We start from the raw sequence: 20,287 nt of genomic DNA, 5'->3' as shown, positions 1-20,287 counted from the left end.
ACAGAGATTCTCAGACATCATTCGACATCACTACGTAACGCCAACGGATCAGATTGGTCGTTGCTGATTCGAATCGCACTAAGTCGATGGTCTAGCGGAAGGAGCTGGTAATAACAATTTAATAATAATAAGAGATAAAATCTCTCTCTCTTAAATCTCTCTAAAATGGATAACGAATTAAAAATGATTTATCATTGAACGCTTCAAAGCCTATAAGACTAATGATTATAACTAAATTAAATACATAATATACATATATGATTCCTATCAATTTCAGTTACACGATCCTATAACATTGCCCCTAATTTAAGACACATCAAAAATATTTCAAGTTTAAATTTAACAATTAAGTGTTAACGAAGGGTTATTAAACGTGTTAAGTTTCAACAACCTTACTGATTGTTGAGATTAACTATCAAGATAAAAGTTTTCATCATTTCCACGTAAACAAGGCGATCATTATGAAATATAATTACATCCTTAATATATTAACACGTATTTATTTATAAATTTATCGTATTTTAATAAAAAAACACTCGATATTTTTTGTCGTAATGGAAGAATTTTGTTTTTGAATATAAAGTTATAAAATATATTTTGTATTAATTTGTTTTCAAGGTTATTATACATAAAGCCTACCTCTAGTTAAGTGATTTTCACAAACCATATTTGTTTTGAAATACGAACTGTAGAATGTATCTTATACGTCAACATTTTTAATTTTTTTAAGTACTGCTATAAATGAAAACAGTTGAACTGTGAAATTGTATATAATACGAATATTCATATTAGAAGGACGATTCAATTAATAGAGTACAATACTTCTATTCCATTTTTAAATTATTTGAATCTACTTCGTCTGTGAAATGGATTAGGGAATATCTTATATACATTAGATGGACGTATGCAATTAATAGAGGACAATAATTCTATTCCATTTTCAAATTATTTGAATTCACTTGGACACTGATATGGATTATGGAATATCTTACACACATTAGATGGACGTATGCAATTAATAAAGTACAGTACTTCAATTCCATTTTTTAATTATTTGAAACCACTTGGTCTGTGAAATGGGTTATGGAATAAGAAGGACGATTCAATTGATAGAGTACAGTCTATTCCATTTTTAAATATTACATAAAATGAAAACAATCGTTTGCAAAACTCACGACCTTTGAACACTTTTAATATTTATTTTATATAGGCATTGTGAAAGTGAAAGGACAGCTGATGGTTTTATTATTCAATTTGAATGTCAATTATAATTCATTTCAATTCTATATTCACTAGAGCTTACTATTTCTTAATGTTTTGAAAATATTTTTGAAATACCGGCGTTAATTAGGTGTTTGTTTTACTTAACACCAGCAGTGATGATTTTTTGTCTTTTAACCATGAGTTCTTTCCAACACGTGCATGGTCGCATACCTTGAAGTGACAGCTATATACCCTGAACAAAACAAAAAAAATGTAACAATTAAAATAGTTTGAGCGCGGTTATTTTGTAAAAAAAAACGTTTCTTACAGCAATATATTATATTCTATATAATATATATAATATATATTATATTCTATATAATATATATGGTAAATAGCCGAACCATAAGAACTTAACAAGTACAGAAGGCTTTCTGGGTCTTCTTAAAATTACTTATCGTTTCGCTGTGAATTTACCCTAACGTTTATAGAATGTATATAACAAAAAAGTAATGAACAGTAAATTTGAACCCCATGTAAATGTACTGAAATTGCTACATATTTTGGCTTGGAGTAGGGTGTCAGGTCTTAGTTATTTCTAAGTCGAGTCTACATGAGATCAATATAACTGTGGGAGGCATTGTCTCGTCTCAGCAATAAAATATTAATCAGTAGCGCTACAACCTGTTTAGGTTTGGACCTCGGAATTCTGTATCATGATAGTTTATTAATCTCATAGACAAGTAGGTGATCAGCCTCCTGTGCCTGATAAACGCCGTCTACTTTTTGGGTCTATGGCAAGCCGGTTAACCACAATGTTTTCCTTCACCGAGCGAATGTTAAATGCGCAGATAGAAAGCCAGAGTTGCACGCTGAGTCCAATAGGCAGACAATGCTCGTCTTGGCAATATTTTCATATATTTAGGTATGATGCATAATGTAATATTTTTTTATTATCTATATAAGGGAGTTAAACTCAAATGTGTGTGTTGCAACAATGTTTATTTTAAGAAACAATATTTAGAGTTTGTTATTTCAGTTGAAAATCACTTTTATCCTATTACTTTTATAATCAGTCCACAAGGTACTCATAACAAACACTTCGTAATCAAATTGAAAATGACTGACACAGGCAAACAAAACTAGCGTTTTTTCCACAGACTAACAAACAAGACTAAATGAACATCTCTAAAACAAAATAGATCATTAATAATCGAATTTCAGAAATATAATTATTTCTATACATCTATATAACAAAATATAGTTTTGTAAGCTCAAAACTCGAAAAAATTATAAAGAAGATTTTTGTACTACGTATAAAAATCATATATCACCGGTCCACCTCGTTTAACTAGTCCATCTAGCATTTAATACAAATTAATACGCGACAAGATTATGATTGGAACAAAGAAATACAACTACTTGGAGAACAATTAGTTGCTTTTACTCAACAAGACCTTCGTTTTTATGTTAAAAACGTAAAATGCCAATTAAAATTCTCGATTGTAATGTACACATACAGGTTCGTGACAATATGTATTGATATAGGATACAATGTATGGATATCTATTACACCGATGCGTAATATATTTTGAAGAAGTTTTAACGAATTAATAATAATAGTTTTTTAATATAGATAATTTTACATTTAAACGCGTTTATTTTAGGTATCTGTGTGGCCTTGGCAAAGGCGTCTTCCAAATCATGACTTCTTCAAGCGCCCTAAAGCTCTTCCATGCTTTTTCTATACTTGTGTCAATTTATTTTATTGTTGCATCGGTCACAAATATTGTCTGACCGAGGTACCAGTGTTCAGCTACGTATACTTTACTATATAACACTGTTATTTAATATAATTATTTCCTTTCTGGAATTTGTCATTACTTTGGTGCTATTGGCATTGATTCTAAGACCGACAATCCTGCTTTCTGAGTCAATGTCTGTGACCATCTTCTCCAATTGCGCGTTAACTAATTACTAGATATTGAAGTCGTTATTCTTTAAAAGCTTCCCGCTTGCCTAGATGGATTTGGTGTATTTGGATCTCAATCAATCAGGACCTTATCTATTGTGAAATTCGTTCAGTTGTTTGGGTTTTCGAGTTCATACAGAATGGCGGCCATTATAATATACTAGCTGAATAAATATTAAATTCACTACTTTATTCAGAAGAAAGAATGCGATTTCAGTTCGAATATATCTTTATACAAACAGTTAACCGTATCGGGATAAATATTATGTCCTAACATATGAAATTGGCGTTGGGAGGAACAAAAAGTCGAATATTTTTAAATATAATATATTTAATTAATCAAAGTATGAACCATTGTTTTCTATGCACTTTTGCCATCTCATAGGTAGTTCATTAATCGCTTTACTAAAAAAACCAGTTGGACGAAAATCAATAAAATCTGTGAAGGCGATTTGGACTACCCCATCAGAGTTAAATTTTTCCCTTGCAAAAAGTTGTCCAAATTTCGAAAAAAATGGTAATCTGTTGGAACAAGGTCTGGGGAGTACGGAGGATGTCTTAGACATTCCAATTGAAGCTCTTCTAATTTGGTAGCCGTCTGTTGTGCAGTGTGTGGTCTAGCGTTGTCGTGAAGTAGCAGTGGCGTGGAGCAATTGACCAGCCTAGGCTGTTTAGCCGCTAGCTTTTCTATCATGGTTTGCAATTGCTGACAATAGACATCAGCCGTAATGGTCTGGCCAGATTTGAGAAAACTGCAATGAACAACACCGGTACTAGTCCACTAAACGCTTACAAGTAACTTTTTCGGGGTTAATTTTCGCTTGGGGCAGGATTTGGCTGGCTGGCCAGGATCCAACCATTGTGCTGAGCGCTTCCGATTATCGTAAAGAATCCATTTTTCATCACAGGTAATGATTCGGTTTAAAATACCTTCATTATTGTGCCGGTTCAGTAATGTAACGCAGCAGTCGACGCGCGCTTGCCGGTTTGCTTCAGTCAATTCGTGAGGTACCCAACTTTCAAGCTTTTTAATCTTCCCAATTTGCTTTAAGTGAATTAAAACAATTTTATCACTAACACCGCAGCCTGCAGCTAACTCGGACGTGGTTTGCGATGGATCGGCTTCCACAATAGCCTTCAATACTTCATTATCAACTTGGGTCTCAGGCCGTCCACGGGGCTTGTTCTGCAGGTCGAAATTTCCAGGACGAAAACGTTGGAACCAAAAACGAACTGTGTTTTCTTTTGCAACATGACCGCCATACACATCATTCACCCTTCGAGTCGTTTCCGCAGCACTAGTGCCACGGCGGAACTCGTACTCGTAAATAATGCGATACTTTAAGTATTCCATTTTGTAAAATGAGTGACGCAAACAGAAAAAAAAACAAGAAAAAAATGACGAAAACAAATGAATGACGGTCATCGAAGCACAAATACATGAGTAAATAGCTGTACAAATTTGAAATTGAAATTCCTAACCAAAGAGGAGGTATTTGAGGTCAAACTGGCCAGTACGACAAAACGCCAATTTCATATGTAAGGACCTAATATTTAATATTTGACAGTTATCAAAACAAGAACATTTTGTATCGGTTTTTTTTTTTAATATTCAATGTTAAGCTATTCTGGACTGGGACAAATACAACAAATAAAAACCATGACAATCTGTCACGTCGTTCTCGAGTTATAAGTGTCCGAACAAACCCGCCTTTGTTTTATATACTAAAGCATTAAAATTTCAAAAAATAAATTTAATTTTTTATTTTTTTTAAAGCCACATTACACCACAGTGAATAATCTGTCAAAACAAATAATTTTTTGTTGCCATTGAACCCAGAACTATCGGGTTAATATTCGTTAATAAAAAAACGATAAAGTATTCTTTTAAATATTATTCATGTCGAAACAATTAATATTTTTATCCTTGTTATTTTCTCTAATATTGAATGACAAAAGAGTTTCATTAAAAATGTTGCGCTTTGGATAGCTTCTTTTATATTAGCACAGGTTTAATTTCCTATATGTTAACTAGTTCAGTATATATTTGGCTGTTTTGATCACGGTTTTATTAGAAACTCATTTTTTTCAAATTCATTATGTTTAAAAATAACACCGAATTTTAATGCGAACATGTTTTAAAATACGAGATATATATTAAATTTTATTGAGCTTTGTTTAAGTTCGATCATTTTGATAAATACTTAGACACTGATATTACTACTACAGTTATTACTAACGAAACATACACATAGAACCACACAAAATATAAATAATAAAAAAGGGAAAATAACAAAAATATAGAAATGTTTTTCTTTATTTATTCCTCTTGGAATAATGTAAATTTTTAGTGTGTTGTCGTTGTAACTGGTCCTAGCTCAGCATTATGCTGTGGAGCAGACGTGTTTTACAGCGCTGATCATTCTGCCAGAGACCACAACAAAAATTAACAGAGTGAGTAAAGAGGTCTTGGAAGATTTGATTAATATTCAAATAATAATAAAATAAAATACATAAATTACCTAATTTTGACGAAATTCGTAATAGATATTTATTTAGATTATGTATCTATCCTAGCTTGTATTGGTAGAAACGATATTGTCTTCGTATATTCGCGTTATATTGTTTTCGGTGTAATAGAAGGTCTACGTGTTACTATGTACACAAAAATAAAACATTAACTAAGGTAAAGTGGTTGACAAAGCGAAGGACAAGTTTAATCAACTTCAACATATTACGTTATATACAGTTAAACCTAAGTGACAATTGTGTAAGCGACAAAACTCTATTAATGATAGTATTTACTGGGCGGGACCCAGTCTTTTTGTCCTCATATAACCTAAGACTCCAGATTATATTCGACATTAATCGTAAGTTTATAATAATACATAGCTTCAATCCGTGAAAATTTTTTCTTCTTAAAATGTGTAAAAGTTATGTTAATAAAAGACAATACAATAATTGAATTGTCTTTTATTAACACATTGAATGAGTCCACAACTGACTTGTCTTATAATGTATAATTATGTCTAAAATATTAGTTTCTAAGTAATTACAGCGAGGTATTTTTCTAATTTGCGATTTAATATCACCAATTAGAAAAATGTCTTGTATATCATCAATCACGATGGTTTTATTTATAATATTTTCTAACATAACCTTTTTATGTAAAATGGTGGTCATGCAAAAACATGTACATGCTAAGAGGAATAATAAACTCGAATCGAAGTTTATTTAGTAGTTATTATGCAGTTGATGAAAGCAATCATTGATATTGTGGTCACGCCAAGTGACGTCAGATAAGAACAACAATGGCTCGGGTTTATATTGACAGTTGGTTTTTTTTTATATGAGAAAATCTTTATAAGATATTTAGACAAAGCTAATATAAGCAAAGAAAAGCAATTGAAACATATATAAAAAGTATAAGGGACGATAATAACAAAAGGGATCTACGAAAGGAACTTGGATAGGATTGGCCTTTTCATGGAATATTTCTAAGAAATTATATACTCCTAGCGGACCCGACAGAGGTTGTCTTGTCTTAACTATGAATATTAATTTCGAATTGGTGTAATAACTAAAAAATATTTAAGAAACGAAGTTTTTGTTATTCTAATGCTTTATGATAAACAACATTTTTTGTTTGTTTTTTTGGCGCGTATATAATAGGCGTATATATAACTGGCCATGTGAAAAACATGGATTTTCAAAATTAATGCCACAAACAATTAGCGGCTATAATTATTTCATATGTATTTTATCAAAATAATAACTCCGTTCGAAGTATTTATTTTAAACTATATTCATTTTTCTTACATCCTCTTTGACGATATTGCAGCAAGCATTCGGTCAATCTTATGTCAAACGCCATTAAGGTTACATGAAAAAAGGCGTAATGTTCTTAAAAAAACAAATTTGCTATCGTAACAAAAGTATTTTTAAATATTATATTTTCCGCGCAATTTTCTTATTTTTTCTTTGATAAGAACCTCCTCCTGACAATAACAAACACAACAAAAAAAGAATTAGCGAAATCGGTCCAGCCGTTCACGCGTGATGCTTTGACCGAGGGAAATAGGGATTCATTTATATATATATATAGATTATGATTGTGTGTAATTATAATCCAGTGGCGCTACAATCCCGGGGGGTTTTGGTCTGTATTGCATCTATTTCTTCGATAATTTTTACTTTATAGACAAGTAGGTGATCGACTTTCTGTCTCTGACACATGTAATCGGTTTATGTGTTTGAGACATTTTAGTCAGAATTTTTGCCTATTTAATCATTCATAAAATATAAATCAGTCCAATTAAACGACCTTGTCACCTGTCTCGTTTCATTACCGCGTAAACACAATTTGACAGAAAGAGACGTCTCTGAATCTAAGCGCTTGATACTAAGTAAGAACGTTTTTGTTTTAAAAATGAAAGTATCCAATCTTAATGTGGATACAGTCCTAAAACAGCGAAATGGTTTGCCTTAGCTCACTCAAACAGGCTACTTAACCATGTGAATACGGAAGCAATCCAACTTCTTGATACAGGAACAAGACGCCAAAAGAGAACTAACCTTTCGAGTTAATAAAGCTAGTGTAGTGAAAATAAGTGCAAATGCGTATCACACACGAATATAGTGTCAAAACATTATAAAACACTAAGACTTTTAACAACATAACCTTAGTTTAAGCTATTCACTAGTATTGTAGAAAATTAAGTCAGTATAATGTTACTTATTAGCCATAATTATTGTATAGGCTAGATTGTAATTCATGTAAAGACACTCTCTTTCGAGAACTATTGTAGAAAAATTCCACAGAATACATATAGTCAAGTTAAAGATGCAAATTGCTGATAATAGCCAGTCGTTTTGTCTAACAACCTCCATAGGTTTCCATGTGACTTGTCATTTGGCGTAGAAGTTTAAAGTAGTTAGTAGTAGTAGTAACTAAGTCATCTTTCTTTTTTCATTATCGCGTAAACAGAATTTGACAGAAAGAGATGAACGAGTACTTTATCTGTGTTGTTATAAGGAAGTATATTTGTAAGTCACATACAAATATGTTTTCTGTAACGGTATAATTTTGAGAAATATATGGAAACTCCTTTAGTTATAATTGCTGATATCAAGACAAATATTGAATTATTTTATTGTACTTAGTGTGTTTTTGGGTATAGTGTTTTATTTAAAAATATACTAAAAATGTATCTAACTAAAAATAAATTATTTACGATTAGCCGCCGTAGACGTTACCTAAATAAGCATAAAAACACTGGATGAATATGGATTTTGATTAAAACCGCGTTCAGTGATAAAAACCTTCAATTACTGATAAGAAAACTCGTTAACTATCAAAAAATACAATTAACTTTTTAATTGTCTTTAAATTAACCGCCACTTACCTTAGTACCAGGACTGTAGAATAAGCAAGGTGGTTGCTAGCGTTCCGCTCACATTCATATTCGAATCGCACACAGCCTTGGATTACGTCAGTTTTATTTAGCCTTAGTTCGAAATACGTACACGCGAACCGAAGTGATCGAACGCGAGCTCCAATATATTTCTGTCGCCCTAGTACTCGAAGAATCGGCAAGGATTCCTAAGGACCTTATTTACTAGCGACCCGGTGGCAAATCGTTCGTTTATTATTTATTTATTATTTCCAGAAAGCATTTTTTTCATTTAAATAAAAATAACCTAAGTAATAAAAAATAGGGGTTGATCATAGAGGGGTGACAAGTAAGGGTTGTATGTATTTTTGTATGCTGTATGAAAAAGTAAAAAATGTCTAAAAAAAATTTGAGGTGGCCACCCCTTATCACTTAGGGGTTTGAAAGATAGATACTGAATATGCGTATAAAAATTCATAAGCATCGGAAAGCATACTTCGGAGGAGTATGGGAATAAACATTGTGACACGAGAATTTTATATATTATGTAGAGATATATAATAAAAAATAATACAGAAAGAGATAGTTAGTGTCTATTCTGTCAGGATATTACATAGTTCTTTTAGCTACGCGTCATTTTTTAACTATAAATTTTATCATAACAAGTAATATTATAGTGACGTAACAAAAAAAGTAATTTACCTCACCACGGTTCTCTTTTTGCCTATTTGTTCTAAACCAACAGGATTGATGATTTAAATTGGATCAAAGGAACTTCTAATATTATAAATGTAGATTTGATTATATTTAAAAACAGCTCCCGCGAACCTCGTTTAGCCTTAATATGATTTTTTGAAGTGAAACTTCCTTATCGGCGTTGGTAAAAATTTACTGTCACTATCTAATTTCTATTTTCTATCTAATCTAATTTCTATAAAGTTGCATATAGTAGATCATTTTTCGAAAAATAAGGTCATAAAGAAGTTTCACTTCTTACATCTACACTAGTACAAGCACACATTTTTTTAGTAGCTAACATATATACCTACATATGGAATATTTCTGATAGAGATCTAATAGAGATTATTCGCTTCTCCGGAGAAACCTCATTTTTAGGTTTTTCCAACTTATATCTTCATAAAAACCATCCTCAGAGTTAATAAGGAAGGAAGGAATAAATAAAAAAATACTCGAATAGGCCCAGCCGTCTTAGAATTTTGCGCTTAGCAACATATGTTAATGTATCTGTACACTTAGTTATTTATTTTTCAACTGGTTAATTTTAATTGATCTATTGGCCTTTGATAATACATATGCTTAAGCCGGATTCTGTAGTTATTCTTTTTTATTGTCGATTAAATGATCTGTGGTTAAATTGCGGTTATATTCCGGATCTGTTAAAAAAATGATTAAAACCATAATACCAAAGACTAATAATAAGACGTAATAAAATCCGATATGTTTATAACCACATTTATTAATTAGATAACTTTATAACCTTTTTTGCTTTTTTGCGTAATAAAAGGAATTAAATAAAGCTATTTTTAAAACCTTGCATGGGATATCTCAACAAAACATTTACGACTTGAAATCTTTATCGTTTATATCTTTTGAAAATATACGCGGAAACAAAAAAAAGTCATCGTAGCCCATGGATACCCATTTTAAATGGACGAGTACGCACTAACTTTGAATAGTTGTTCATATCTCTCAGGGAAGACCCCCACCGGGATTCGGTTCCACAGTTCGCTAGTTCGCAGAAGAAAGTGACTTATGACGGACTATGAAAGACGTCCAGCCATCTCAGCGATGTTTTTTTTATATATTTTGAATTGATACGGCTCGTACGGTGTGAAACCCGAACAATTGTTCAGAATCCTCACCATAGTATACTTTCTAGAATTCAAAGAAATGCATAGAGTGAGAGAATCATGACTATCAGTAATAAAAATTACGATATAATCGTTTTTTTTTATATTTTTAATTTCTTTCCGTACGATATATTAGGCAAATGAAAAATTTCGTCGCCTTTCAACTGTTCCAAGTTATCTTAGTACACGGATGTTTAAAATAATAAAACGCTGTTTGCATTTATTTGACGCTCAGATAAGGTTGTTTATCAAAGAAATCACTTAGGGGTTTGAAATATAGATACTGAATATGCATATAAAAATTCATAAGCATCGCTTGAGCCGTTTCGGAGGAGTATGGGATCGAACATTGTGACACGAGAATTATATATATATATATAAGAATACAGAAAGAGAGACAGTTAGTGTCTCTTCTGTCGGGATATTACATAATTCTTTTAGCTTTTACCGACTTTTTTGTTACTTCTGCCGCTTAATCTCGTCATGTTACGCTTCGGGATTATAGATATATATTAGATACAGAAATCGGAGGCCTCAAACCTAAAAAGGTCATATCTTAGGAAATACCTATGACGAACAATATTGTCTGCGAATGATTTGTTTGTAATTAAGAATGCATTAAGTATTTCCCGAGCATTTCGTTCAATTTTTTGCGGAAAATTTATTCGTGGCAATAAAATTAATGATTTCGAAGTCGGAATGGAATTTTTCATAACTTTTCAATTTTTGGTACGATGTTAATCTTTTAATAACATTTTGTAATTTATCATTTCTGTTTCTGAACCATGTCTGAACTTTTATTCATAGATAACGTATAGTTAAACGGGTCGGGTTCATAATCTGGATATGAGGGACTGGGTCTGGTTGGAGGCTTTTGGATGTACCGCGCGCCCACTCCAACTTGGTTAGCGAAGCGCCACCCACGCGAGCAATACAAATAATAAACAGAATTTCTATCGGAGTAGACCTAAGTATTTGTTTGTAGACTAACTGAGTTCACAACAGTTGCTTGCTATATTCTTAGTTTGTAGATCTAGATATATTTTTTATATTTCTATGAAGTGAAACTTCTTTAGGCGCATGAGGGTAAAATTTTGACGGAAACGTCACGAAGATGTGTAGCGTTTTTGTCGAAGAAAAGGGAGAGAGCGATTGAGACCAATTGAGAGGGAGTGAGAAAGGGAAATCGAGAAAAACTACACGCTAATGGTTGATGTATTCGTTTAGTAGTTACATATTAGAACTTTAGATGGTAATTCTGTCGCATAACGTCTTGTTCAGTAAATAAAATTAACGCAGATTTTTTTATTTATTTATATTATCATTAGAACGTATACAGTGTGTAAACATTGTGAATATAGATATATAAATACATGTAGTGATCATATACTGGTACATGATCATCTATTGGACCTTTTACCTTAGTAATAATTAATTTACAAAGAAGTTTCACTTCTGACATGTGTACTTTGTGCGCACGAACTTTTTTTAATTAGTGTAGGTATCATTGTATCTTTAATTCACTTCGGGAACTTAATTAATGTTATTTTTTTAAAGGTTTTTATAACGATGTCATGTTTATATTTGTTGGTAAAGGTAAGATTTAGGTGACTTGATGTTGAGTGATATGCCCATTGCCACTCTATAAGCGTTACATATGTCTTTAATAAGTATGTAATTCCAATACATTTTTGTCGGGGCTTAGGGTATCCATAGTGGTGTGCCATCTCGTTCTATTTTGAACCACGCACTTAACATCTGGCCACGTCACCGCAATGGGTTTGCTTCTAAATAACTGAACGTCATTTGATTTTTTAGATCAACGTTTTTGTTATACGGCAGTCATGTTTCCCTATGTCTGGATCCCTTTGAGCTCGCGTACTCACCTTAATTACCTTTTGATCGGATCCGTAGACGTGTTGCTTACGCGCAATTCTTGCACACACTAATGCACACTAATGTACTTTCAAGAATTGAAAGTACAGTATTTAAATCTAAATTCAAGTACGTGAAACACATACCGGAAGTAGAACGTGTTCGTAATTTAAAGAACAGGATGTAGTAAAAATCAAATGGGGAGAATTCACCCCGGCGAATGTTGTTTCCCACAATTTGCGAAGACATTATCGCGGTCATTCCGTCTGAGTGAGCGCAAAGTAATATATGTAATGGAAACGATGACATGAAAATCTTCGTTCATAATACTTAAAAGATACTATCGCTATGTGTATCTTGTTATAATGATATTTTCATTAGGAGGATATTTACGTGATGTGGGCATGTCTTAAATAGTCCATAATTAGCCCGCATTCCAGAATACAGTCAAAATCTGTTATAACGTCATCGAATGGACTACTCATATTTGGTCGTAAAAACCGATAGTCGTAACAGCCGATGACGTTGTCATTAAGTACCTTTTACAATAGATTCAATATAACTGGTCTGTTCTAAACGATGTCGTCGTAAACGGTTTTGACTGTAATCAATCGCGTTTTCGTGTTAAATTAATGAAGTACCTTGATAAAAGATTAGAACTTACAACCTGCATACAATATTTAATTAAAACAAGTAAATAAAATGAGTTATGGCAATGGCGGTCAGTAGTGAATTTTATTATCAACATAAAATGCAAGGCTGACAGACACTTAAACCGAAACAGCTTAAAGCGGTTAGCTAACATTACTCTAAACCACAGATTATAAGATATTTGCACTACTCTGTGTAATTCTTTTTTTAGGAAAAGATCGATACGTGATAAAGCTGTCTTTAGATTGATTACCTACCATCGTTAGAAAACAAATAAGAAAGTGGCAAGGAGTATGACTTAACATAATAGAGAAATAAAAATATGTAAATAATTATAAGTTTATAATAATAATATACTGCATACATAGCTTAAATCCGTTTAAAAAGTGTTTTCTTAATGTGTAAAAGCCATGTCAACAAAAGACAATACTAATAACGACTGTATTTTACATACATTTTTGTACACAATATCCACAAGGTATCAATGTGGTTCTATCAATATTATGACAATTCTAACAAATACTGTTTATTTATTTATGTCGTAATCATACAACTAACATAAATTATATGTAACAAAAAAACAATGATACAAAAGATATATCCAAATGGAGTACATATATACAAAAAGGTCAAACATTTACAAAAGGGAAAAAACAATAAAAATTAGGAAAAACACTTTTTGGACGGATTGAAGCTTTGTATTATTATTAAAACCTTACAATTATTTACATAATTTTAAAGGTAAAATTTAAAATTATCTAAATAATTGTAAGTTTTTAATAATAATACATAGCTTCAATCCGTTCAAAAAGTGTTTTTCTTAATGTGTAAAAGCTATGGTAACAAAAGACAATACTACAATAAAAATTATTCAATTTAACTAAGTGATAATTATTTATATATTATACAATGTGATGGTGTGAAAGTGAGGGTATGTGTTAAAATTATGTTGTTATTCTATATACTTCAGAGGCTGATGGGGTTTAATTTGGCTAATTACGGGCGTATTTGTTTTGCGGGTAGGGCTCGGAGCTTGTTTGATGTTATTGCGATATGGCATGATAAGAGTTATTTTGCAACTAGCCGAGTAACCCGGGGAAAGTTAAGCAAAAACGGTTGAAAGATGTAGATACAATAATTATGTGTCATTAATACAAATAAGAAATATTGTTATTAAATACTTTTTAGCATATTTACTTGATTTCCCATAACCCCTGGATAGGGCCGAGGGCGTCCACAGTGCGCAAAGCCCGTCTACTCTTCAGAATGAATCAACGACATCCCATCCGTCCGCTTGCCAACGTTTCTAGCGATGCGTGTTGGCTCCAAAATGTCTGGAATATTGAACATTGCGTTATATATTATTATTATGTGTCACACTAGCAGCTTATTAAGCTGATGCGCGAGTATTTTCGGTTTTAAAGAATCCAACTGGTTTTTAAAAGAGTTGAAAGTGTACTAATTACACTTTGCGGAAACCTATATATTTATGAAGTATGATCGTTTAGTCATAATAGCCTTCTGGCAATGTGTCCGTGGGTAGCGGTATCACTTAACATCAGGTGAGCCTCTTGCCCCCTATTATATAAATAAATAAAAGCCTCCCTATTCCGTGTATGTTTAAAGAAATACCTTGATACGAATACAAGTTCTACTTCAATAGAGGCAAGAGGAATACTCGTCAAGCCTATTTTCCTACCTGAATTGACCCATTTCCGCTTATCTTGAACTAGTGAAGTTGAATTTCGAGTTCGCAATCCAATATGAGAAATATCTGATATCCTACAGCGCTGATGTGTCGTAAACATTGCTAAATTTAAATCTTTATAAATAAGTGTTTATTACTGACCAAAACAATTGCAGAAACGAATTTAAATTAACTTGCTAATTAAAATCTGTGAACGTTATTATTAGCGCTTATCAAATAGTACTAACAGTGCGGCATTTCCAAACCTCAAGCTGTACGATCTCCGTGGAGTTGTACGTTATAGGTAAGCATAGATACGTAATCGAAAAGAAACTAAAACATTTGATTACTTTGAAATTAATTATTAAGTTTGTTATGGAAGAGCTGAGAACCCTGACAGTTATTTTTTACTTAAGAAGCTTCCCGAACCTTGCAAGTTGTAATATATTTTTATAATGAACTAGTGGACCCGACAGAGGTTGTCCTGTCTTAACTATGAATATTAATTTCGAATTGGTGTAATAACTAAAAAATATTTTAGAAACGAAGTTTTTATTATTCTAATGCTTTATTATAAACAACATTTTTTGTTTGTTTTTTTGGCGCGTATATAATAGGCGTATATATATAACTGGCCATGTGAAAAACATGGATTTTCAAGATTAATGCCACAAACAATTAGCGGCTATAATTATTTCATATGTATTTTATTAAAATAATAACTCCGATCGAAGCATTTATTTTAAACTATATTCATTTTTCTTACATACACTTTGACGATATTGCAGCAAGCATTCGGTCAATGTTATGTCCAACGCCTAAAGGCGTAATGTTCTGAAAAACAAATTTTCCATCGTAACAAAAGTATTTTTGAATATTATAATTTTCCGCGCAATTTTCTTATTTTTTCTTTGATAAGAACCTCCTCCTGACAATAACAAACACAACAAAAAAAGAATTAGCGAAATCGGTCCAGCCGGTCACGGCGTCACGCAGGGAAATAGGAATTCATTTTTAGATATATAGATAAAGACAGTTATGGAATAAGAAATTTTAAAATCGACTTTGTGTATGACGTGACAAACGTGAACTGTCATATGTTTTGAGCTGCGATAAGCGATTAGGCCTGAGTAAAGAGGTGCTTGATTGAGTAGGAAGTTTCGTGGACATTGACATGCAAGCATTGAAAACATTAGCTTAAGACCAGTGTAAAAATAGTTTTCTGAATAGAGAAGCAAAATAACAGTAATTAACTTATAAACGTCAATTACTTACTGCCAGTTCTCTTATCAAGAGCGTAGAACTGACGAGAGGAACTGGTTAGAATATCTCTGCCACTCTTTTGAAAAGCTGCCAGCTACAATATATTCATATTAATATCTTGTGTTAATATATATATATATATATATATATATATATATTGGCCTAATTTTATAACAAACGGTTGGTTATATTTCTTTCCATTATAAATATTATACCGGATGTTATGACAAAGATACTGATTATTCAATGCGACTTGAACAGTTATTGATGGAGCCAATATAATTAGCGATATGATGGATTTTAGTGGCTATAGTCTGTATTGTTGGAAGGAAATATGATCATAATATGAATTAATGAACACACACACACAACATGTATTAAAATAAAAAAAGAACTAAATATAATCAAGCATTAAATTTAACTTCACCACGCGTAACCGGCATAACACCTCATATCAGAACGAAATACAGTCTAAAAAATATAAATTACTCTTTACAACAGCTTGCCTTTTGAGACTTGGGAGATGGGAGAAGTGGACCCCGAAATTAGCCCACACGAACTATCGTTTTATACAAATTTAGTTTTGGACTTTCTACATACACTAGTGTTAAGGCATCTCGACTAAGCCAAATACACCTGCAAAGTTTTTTCGTCGATGGACTTTGATGACAGCGTATCATGGTGGCGTGATGTTTTGTTTGACGTTGACCTTTTGTTTTTATTTTTTTCTTCTAAATAGTATTGGAAGCTAATGTTAATATATATAAATCTCCTGTCACGATATTTGTTCGCGATGGACTCCTAAACTACTTAACCGATTTTAAATTAAATTGGCACACCGTGAGCAGTCTGGTCCAACTTAAGAGATAGGATAGCTTACATCTTTAATTATAGTCGCAATTTTATTTTATTGCAAATTATTTGTTTATAATTGATTGATAGTCATCATTTAACTCCAAAAGATTCTAACAGATGTCGATACTTTCGATGTCGAAGCCAACCCCCTGTTACTTAGACCGAAGTGTAAATCAAATTCAAATTATAGTGATATCGTCACTATAATTTGAATTTGATACAGTGAAATTATTCTTTCGTGTCACGGTATTAAGGCTATCTAAAACCACATTAAGGAGAAACGAAGTTCGCGGGGGCAGCTAGTAAGTTATATAAAAATATTATAAGTCGTAGTAGTATAAAACCTTGATACAGGATTAAAATACAAAAGGGAAGGTAATGTTTGTTTTCTAATTACAGTGTATGAAGTCATACGTGGAGTTCGAGGTATGTAACGGCGCGTATGAGGTGTCATGTCCCGACGCAAGGTGCAGCACCAGCGCAGCGCTATCTATCGACGAGATATCGAAACTTGTTAATAGCAATCTCCTGGAGAAACATATTAAGTTCCGGATTAATCATGGTAAGTGACATTATGCCGTTACGAAATCTAACATTGTATTTGTTTATTTTGGATATACAGAGCACCTTATAACGTAAGTTTCAATCAATAGTAATAAGTATTCACATATAAACTATACTGTTTATGGACTGAAAGTCTCGCTATAACGCTATATATTTTTAATTTTATATCTTTCGGTGCCTCTCCATTATTGAAGGTTGGCCGTCAGTCTTGTGCCAGATGTAGGAACACTTCCGCAATACCAATCCACTTCCTAACGAAGGTTTATTCCTTCTACGCAAGCCGTTTTCTACTCGACGTCAACTAGTCAATAAAGGACGTCATTTAAAAAACTATATTACTAAGATTTGTAGTCTGTGGTAATATGCACAAATTGTGTCTGTATAAGTTGTACAGTTCAGTGCATCAATTATATATTAAGCAGTAGGCGAAGGAAGTGGATTCGAATCACGGCGGAAAATTCCTTCTTATCTATAAACGGTTTACGGCTTCACGTGTATTTTTAACTTCAAAGACATTTTAACTGTCGTCAATAAAACAATTTTAATCTATTCATAACTTGAGTTGCAGTAAAGCTTACAAAAGCTCAACACGTGGAGGCTATATCGATTGACTACTCCAATTATTGCACCCCTTGTGGGGTTTTACGCTAGTGAAGGTGATAATTATCCCTTTTGATCATTAGTTAAATGTTAAAATAATTATGTATGAAACGTTTAATCTATATAAATATAATTATAATCTATATATATATAATATACAATATAATATAATATATGCATCAATATTAGCTGTGCTCTGTCCTCGCGGTAATTAGGTCGCATTTATTATAGGCCACACAAAAGTTTTTCGAATCAGAGGTTCTTCAAATTAAACCTCAAACAGAAACCTTATTATCCTAGTATAGATATTGTTTTTGTTAGCTGTTAAAAATATACGGTTACACAAGTGAAAGTGAATGTGATGATAAATTGTCATCATAATATTCCGTTGAATAATACCGGATGAGACTTATGAGGAAGAATAAAATTGATCAATAAGTCTCTTTATAATATAACATATTATAATATTTCATATTATATAGACACTTTATTATAGACATGTATATACTTTAATTGGCTGGGATTTTATTCCATGGGATGTCGAACCACCTGGTCTCCTAGCAGGCAGCAAACCTGGTTTGATTTCTTATTTGAAGTTGTTACACTATCCGTTCGTAAAGATTTTCGAGGTGCATTCGGGGTGGGGCAATAAATCTTTGGCCTCGTGGCTTCATACGACTCTGAACCTCTCTGAAAGTCCTCTCTCTTCGCTCGGGCATAGCCTTGCTATTACGGACGGTATTTAAATGCTGCCTCTATCCACTTAGCTTTACATTTTCCTTTAAATCTCTACTGTTTGTAAGCATTGCCGGTCCATGTGTCCCTAACATAATTAAGGAATTCGGAACAACTGAACGTTATGCAGTATTTGCCGCGCACCACCACTTTGTGGAACCAGCTGCCCACTAAAGTATTTACGAACCAATTCGACTTAGGGTCTTTTATTTATTTGAAAACAAAACAGATACATCTATACAATAAAAAAAAGTTAAAAATAAGACATAAAATAAACACATTGGATGTATCCACAAAAAGTTTCACTAATAAAAAATGTGATACAGAGCAGAGCAAAACAAAACAAAACATGACATACCTGTTGCTATAATGAAGAAGAAAGATACAAGGATTAGGACATTAACAGTTGTTTTAAATTATTTTTTATCCTTTAAGAAAAGAGCGTACCAGTTTTTAAAACACACTCGGCGAGCCCTCTGCCAGTGAGTGTCCATGGGCGGCGGTATTACTTAACATCAAGTGAGTTTGCTGCCTGTGTGCCCCCTGTTGTAATAAAATTACTCGGCAAGTCAGGAAGAGTAGACGAGTAGATTTGTATTGTTCACGCGTATTATATTCGAACGATTCATTTGTTTTAGGTTTTTTCACTTCTTGTTCTCTTTTTGTATAAATATCGTGATTTTTCTATTACGAGTCGTATTCGATTTTACGTTTTGTTTCTGGTGAGGCTACAGGAGGTCACAGAGTTTGAGCAATTAGCAGAACACGTTTTTAATTGTAAATTAAGATGGGTTTTGAAACGGCTTTTAAGAGAAATACTAGTTCGCAAATTGAATAAAACCTCTTTGTTTATCGAATTCCCGTATTTAGACGATATATTTTTTACGTTTATAATTTTTTTATTAATAATAGAGTTATTTTTAAACATTATTAACATAATTAGCACTTGAAAGATGATAATTATTTTTGAAGTTTAATAAAATAATTATGACTTCATACAAACAAATTACTGCGAAGGTGTGAGATCATCTTTAATAAAATTTTGAAAACTGTACGTGTAAATATACAATTTGTTTTGTACCTATTGATGTTGTTAATACGTAATTATTTGCGCCCAATTTGTAAGTGTGTAAAGCTTCCAAAATATTAGTATTTTCCTCTCAGCTGTCGCCCTGGGCATTCTACTTCAGGGGACAAAGCTTCCACCGACAACGTATTGCTTAGACGGGATTACCATATCTGGTCTTCGGTATGACATATATGAATTAATAGGAAAATATCAAGTTCCTTACATCCTACCAAAAAACACGGAACAGCTTACAAATAATTATTTAATTTTTAAAATTTTGTTTATGTTATAGTTTTGACTAGGAATTGACCAATGGTGGTAGACCCCGACGTTTCACGGTCCCTTTATGATCGACGAATCATTAATGTCTTCTTATTCAATAGTTCATTATTTTTATTTAATTGCAATAATTTACTGATCTATGTTATGAGGAGCATTATGGTTGCAGACTTACAAACATTTTGTTAATATCCCTAGCTATTTATAAGAGAGTTGGAGAGTTTATTGCAATTTCTTCTAGTTCTAAGACCTTGATTTGAGAATTGGCAG

At 32.4% G+C, this 20,287-nt stretch overlaps 1 protein-coding gene across 3 annotated transcripts in view; it reads left to right on the top strand.

Moving 5' to 3' along the window:
- Positions 1 to 20,287, top strand: part of LOC123714867 (probable E3 ubiquitin-protein ligase RNF144A) — a 92,679-nt gene that overhangs the window by 49,217 nt on the left and 23,175 nt on the right. For all 3 annotated transcript variants that reach the window (XM_045669487.1, XM_045669486.1, XM_045669488.1), the window contains one exon: positions 17,170 to 17,332. In XM_045669487.1, coding sequence (XP_045525443.1) covers positions 17,170 to 17,332 — 163 coding nt within the window. The remainder of the gene's footprint in view (positions 1 to 17,169; positions 17,333 to 20,287) is intronic.

The sequence above is a fragment of the Pieris brassicae genome, chromosome 10, assembly GCF_905147105.1.
Source record: "Pieris brassicae chromosome 10, ilPieBrab1.1, whole genome shotgun sequence".
NCBI classification, from domain to species: Eukaryota; Metazoa; Arthropoda; class Insecta; order Lepidoptera; family Pieridae; genus Pieris; species Pieris brassicae.
The sequence above is the reverse complement of the archived record's forward strand: the minus strand, read 5'-3'. Positions and strand labels throughout refer to the sequence as shown.